Raw genomic sequence first — 5726 nt, 5'->3', positions numbered from 1 at the left:
TAGAGATCTAGATATTAATAAATATTAAATATTTTTTTAATTTAAATTTTTAATTATCTTTATTTTTAATTAGATTAGTATTATTACTAGATTTTTTAATTTTAATAAAAAGAAAAATTATTCTGCACTTATAATTTATTAAACTTTTAATTAGAGATTATTTTAAAATCTTTATTAATTATTTATTTCTTGCTATCTAAACTATCTATATCTAGAAAGCTATTCTTTATAGGACTGCTTAGTGGCCGGAAGAACCCACTTTCCGGGCCTATCAGCTGCCAGACGGAATCCCCTAGTCAACATAAGACGTTCTGTTATTTCTCAGGCGGTCCGTGTAAAAACGGACCGCCTGAGCTTGCCGAGGTAACCTTATATCTGTATATCTGACCAATATTATATTAGCCATATTAATTGCAATATCAGTAGCCACCCAACTACTAGGTAGGATCGGCACGGAGAACGGCACCATCCCCGGACCAATAGGAACCCTCCGTATTCGCCTTACAAACTCGGATCGAGCCCCAGATTATGGTATCCTCGGCTAGTATTTCCAAGGCCTGAACATTTCTCCGCCACACCAAATCCCATATATCATATCCCCCGACCCTCATCATATAACGGCCTAGTACTATATACTGTCGCTATATATAACGCCCTTAACGCTGTCTTATGATCCTTTGTTCCTTGCTTGGATCTGAAAATTGCAGAAAGTGCACTGACCCGGATCGCTGACCATCTACATCATTGTCCTGTGAAGTTGTATTCTGCCAGTGGCACAGGGCAAGCACAGACGCTTTCCCTTTTCCTTCCTCCCACTTCGTTTCTACCCTCCCTAGCACCCACATTACTTGCCGCTTCTGACACAATGTCCTTTTCTAACCTCGTCTCTGATCTCGCCTTCAGAGACACACACGATGACCGAAGTTCTCAGATATCCCATGTACGATCGCAAGCCACCGCACGATCGTATACAAGCACGGCTGCCACAAGCGTCAGCATATCTGGTGACATCTCTAGCCAGCTTCATTCCGGTTATAGCCATCCACTGAGCAGGTCATGGCAGGCCGAAAGACAGTTGACCAAGGTCCGCACTTTCTTCCATATTTACTGAGCTGCTCTAATCGCGAGATAGGAAATGCTTATCTATCCTCTTTTTATCACCGATAATCCCGATGAGGAGACTCCTATTCCGTCTCTTCCTGGCCAGTATCGTCGGGGGTTAAACCGTCTAGCTCCCTTCATTAAGCCACTTGTTCATAAGGGGCTACGCTCAGTTATCCTGTTTGGTGTCCCACTACACCCCTCTGCGAAGGATGCACTTGGTACTGCTGCAGACGACCCATCTGGACCGGTAATCCAAGCTATTCGCCTGCTTAGGTCGCGATTTCCTCAACTTTATATAGTGACAGATGTGTGCCTTTGCGAGTATACTTCACATGGCCACTGTGGGATACTGCGAGAAGATGGGACTCTTGACAACACACAGTCTGTGGATCGGATCTCGGATGTTGCTCTGGCTTATGCCGCTGCCGGAGCTCACTGTGTCGCTCCGTCTGATATGAATGATGGGCGAGTGCGTGCTATCAAACTGAAGCTTATTGAAGCCGGGATGGCCCACCGTGTCCTTTTGATGTCCTACAGCGCCAAATTTAGTGGGTGTCTGTATGGCCCTTTTCGTGACGCAGCGGGGTCCTGTCCATCATTTGGGGATCGCAGATGTTACCAGTTACCGCCCGGTGGTCGTGGACTTGCTCGTCGCGCTATACAGAGAGACATAGGCGAAGGGGCAGACATCATAATGGTAAAGCCGGCCAGCAGCTACCTGGACATTATCAGAGACGCAAAAGAACTTGCCAAAGACATTCCGATTGCCGCTTACCAAGTCAGCGGTGAGTATGCTATGATACATGCTGGCGCTAAGGCGGGCGTATTTGACTTGAAATCAATGGCCTTTGAAAGTACTGAAGGGATTATAAGGGCTGGTGCTGGAATTATAGTAAGCTATTTCGTGCCTGACTTTTTAGATTGGCTTTAGACATGACTTAGCCGGATAAAAGCGTGTTGAAGGCATCCACCAGATGGATAGCAGTGACAATCGCGTTTGAATCGTACCTATTGGAGTAGAAGTGCCCAGTATCTCGTCAGAAGATAACAATTTAGTGTCATGCCATGTGTATATATGTCTTAATTGTTTTTACAAAAGATACACCAGCCGAGTGTCAAGTGGCCACCTTATATAAATACAAGTATACCAATTCTTCCAAAACATGTGGGTAAAAAGAAGATGGATGAGCAGGATGAATCGTCAATTATATACTAAGGTGGCCGGAATTGCGACATGAAATCTCGTAGCATGAACCATATGTCCTGAACCGGTCAGAATTCTGGTCTGAGAAGAAGATAAATGTTAACAAAAGCCCGGGAAATGAAAAGGTGGGCCAAGCAAATGGATGTGAAAGAATACTTTACAAAACGCCGATGATAGTGGTAGGTGTATGATCAACACATGCAGCTGTGAAAATCACAACCCCTGACAATAGTATAAAACACGAAATTCAAGCGACTCCATATGAATGCGGTGTGATAAAGGGTTTCTTACATGTAGCTAGGTTTAAGACCTTGAAAACCATAAGCTACGATGTCGGATTTGACAACTTCACCGGGTGCCACATAAGCTCCACGTCGAAGGCGAACACCAGGATAAATTGTACAGCCAGCGCCGACGTAGCAATCTTCTTCAATCGTAACGGGCCGTCCTTGATAACGGCTCTGAGACCCTTTACGCTCCTGCATATTTGCATGGGCCATTGAACTGAGAATAGTCACCCTGGGACCAATCCACGTGTGGGCACCGATGGTGATAGGACAATCATCCACAAACAAACAGCTCTCAGATATCATCACGTCCTCGCCAATATGAACGTTATATCCGTAATGGCACTGGAAGGGCGCTTCAACAACCGCACCTTGCCCGATGGAACCCGTCGGTCGAGGGGAGGTGACACCTGGGGGGGAGCCCACCGCTGAAGCAGGTGGTACTAATATTTCTTTCAGAAGGCGGTTTTGTTCTTTATTGCTTAGTCCAGAAACGGGATTGCAGGCATTGTTGAACCGCCACAACGCGGCTTTACAGCGCTCTCGCTCTTCCACAAGATGAATATCGAAGGGCCGATAAAGTTCACCGCGTATCATTTTATCCTTTTCTGTCTCTTCACCGGGGACGGTGCGCGCAGACAACTGATGTTCAATGCTCAGGGCCATTCGCGCTTGGGCTTGTGGACTGCTAGTGTCCACATTGGTAGCAAGAGCTGGCCGCTGGTCAATTCCACCTTGGAAAAGCGAGACCCCTGGTTTCCCATGGGCGGTACCATGTGACAGCTCCCGGATCGGTGGCACAATTTGATAATCTGTCTTCGGGTGACTCTCTCGGGGTAGCTCATGGATAGATGGTACATCTCGGTAATCAGACTTTGCAATATGGTCAGTGATATAAGCATTGTGGCCTGTATTCGGCCAGGACCGTTTGGACCATGACCCACGGCCGGAACCAACGCCTGTTGGGCTTGAGTTGTTGAACTGTGTGGTGGTACGGTCGCTATCGTCTACAATAATTGATCGCATCTTCCCTGCCTCGAGTTGTTCCGTCAAACCTTGTTGTCGATCATGTTGTTGACTAATGTCATGTACGTATTGGCTGCCGACATCCGTATAGCCCTCCTTTGATTGCAAAGGAACTGGTGTTTTCCCACTTGATGGCTTCTGCCATGTACTCCGTGAGGAGTAGCCCTCACAGAGAAAACCACCTCTGATGCAATTATTACCTGCACTGAAGTTAGATTACTGCGCGACCGCAAACGACAAGACTGTTGCCCAGTTTAACAGGGCTTTTCAACAAGTAACTTACATGCAGGGTGTTGTTCGTCACATTTTTTCTTCCTTCTTCTGCATGTCATACACCCAGTTTTAGTCCTGTTGCTGAAAACGCGTTTTCTCTTTGGCGCAACTTGTACAGCAGGTTGCGGCCGCTCCTGGGCAAACCCAACCAACGCTGATGAAGACTGCTCATTCTGTGTGGTACCTTCTAGTGAGCGACTAACTGCAGACCAGTTCTTCTGGGTTACATCATGCCCCTGAGCCTCACGTTGGAGTGCCTCTGCCAATTGAGCATCTGATGCATCAATCTGTTGTGCACGTTGTGCTTGGCTGACCAACTGGGCGTCATACTCATGCCAAGTAGTATTTGCTGAGGTTCGTGAGTCCTCACTCCCCTCTAGCCTTGCGTGTACCAAGGGGGGCGTGTTCTTAAAGTCCTGGTCAGCCTGGGACGTCGTGCTTCCGTTGGATGTACATGGGTGCGCATTTTGATTTGTGGTTTCGTCTAGGTGAGAGGCTGGGCTTTTCGGAGCTCTGTGAGTGAAATGAGCGTCGTCTACATGTGCACCAGATCCTGACCTCTTTCGTTTGCCTTTGCTTGTAACAGACACAGCACAATGTGAGGACGATCGTTGTGACCGTCGATCTTCTTGGTCGTTCTTGGTGTTTCCGCCCTCCCGCATTCGTTCCTCGTGCCGATGTATTGTATCATCGTGACCGCTCCTTCCACAGTGCTCAGAGGATTCTCGCGAGTCTTCGTCCGTTGCTGAACCAGGGACGGCAGGAACAGACATCGGTGTCGCGGATATCACGGAGTCTTTCCCATTCACGGCTGTAAATCGGGAGGGGCTGTGGTCTGTTCTAGAACCTTCTGATTCGTGGTCGTTGATCATTGAGGCAGAGGTGACGGCAGTCATGTTGCAAGCAACTGTAGTAGTAGTAATAGTAATAGTAGTAGTAGTAGTAGTAGTAGTAGTAGTAGTAGCAGTAGTAGTAGTAGTAGTAGTAGTAGCAGTAGTAGTAGTAGTAGTCCAGCTACAACTGATAGGTATGTCCCCTTGGTATAACTTGGTATAAAGCCTTCAAGTTCCACCACCTAGTTTCCAGCGCGCAGTGGAAGGTTATCTCTATTACTCTCTCGCAGTCCCTTGTGAGCGCAGCGGTATTTTCAACTAGTGTCACACAAGAGGAATGCGGTCAACTAAATCGTCGCCAAAGGAGTACTATTCCACCTTGCGCGCCGTCAACTAGAACTAGAACTGGAAGAAGTTGCATCAATCGAGGATGGAGAGGTAACCCTGCGCGCAGGTTCACTCTTCGGATGCAATGGAAGAAAAGAGATATAAAGGACCAAATTTAACCGTAAGAATTTTGTTTTTGACTCAATGTATTGATTGTCCTGTACGGCTATCCTGAGGCCATGCACCAGGTGAGGTTCAAGATAAGCTCAGAAGGGCTGTTTCGTAGTATCGTTCAAGTAGGAGATAGCAATCAGCAAGCCGAAACGGGATATGGAAGGCACCAGGTAGGGGATCAACCTCAGCGTAAAAAAGAAGCGCAAAGAGAGATATCGGTACGGATGATAACGCTTGCTTCTGGGGTGGATAGGTTGAGTTGACGGGGAAAGAAGCATTCAATGATGAGAATTATGGGATACAAAAATCTACAACGATGAGCATATACAGTCCATAGGACGAGAGGAAGGGGCGGTAGTAATGACAGTACAAGAAGACGGTAGAGGAGAGATATGTGGCGGCTGTGGTGATTGATTGCTGGAGTAAGAATGCAAAAACACAAGCCTGGATAGAATAATGCACCTACCCCTTCCACTAATGGAAATATATATATATATA

The 5726-nt window shown here is 46.9% G+C and overlaps 2 protein-coding genes across 2 annotated transcripts; one reads left to right on the top strand and one right to left on the bottom strand.

The window, feature by feature from the left end:
- Positions 1 to 865: 865 nt before the first annotated feature.
- On the top strand, positions 866 to 2035 carry ABOM_012235 (porphobilinogen synthase HEM2; the record flags this gene model as incomplete). The annotated part of the gene is made up of 2 exons (XM_022539362.1): positions 866 to 1084; positions 1133 to 2035. 2 exons carry the CDS (start codon positions 866 to 868, stop codon positions 2033 to 2035), a joined length of 1122 nt encoding a protein of 373 aa, XP_022382868.1.
- Positions 2036 to 2595: 560 nt separating this feature from the next.
- On the bottom strand, positions 2596 to 4790 carry ABOM_012234 (acetyltransferase; the record flags this gene model as incomplete). Its single annotated transcript, XM_022539361.1, has 2 exons — positions 2596 to 3821; positions 3905 to 4790. The coding sequence occupies 2 exons, from the start codon at positions 4788 to 4790 to the stop codon at positions 2596 to 2598; spliced, it is 2112 nt and encodes a 703-aa protein (XP_022382869.1).
- Between the last annotated feature and the right edge of the window lie 936 nt (positions 4791 to 5726).

This window comes from Aspergillus bombycis, assembly GCF_001792695.1.
Source record: "Aspergillus bombycis strain NRRL26010 chromosome Unknown contig00275, whole genome shotgun sequence".
NCBI classification, from domain to species: domain Eukaryota; kingdom Fungi; phylum Ascomycota; class Eurotiomycetes; order Eurotiales; family Aspergillaceae; genus Aspergillus; species Aspergillus bombycis.
Note: the sequence above shows the minus strand (reverse complement) of the source record. Positions and strands in the feature narration are given on the sequence as shown.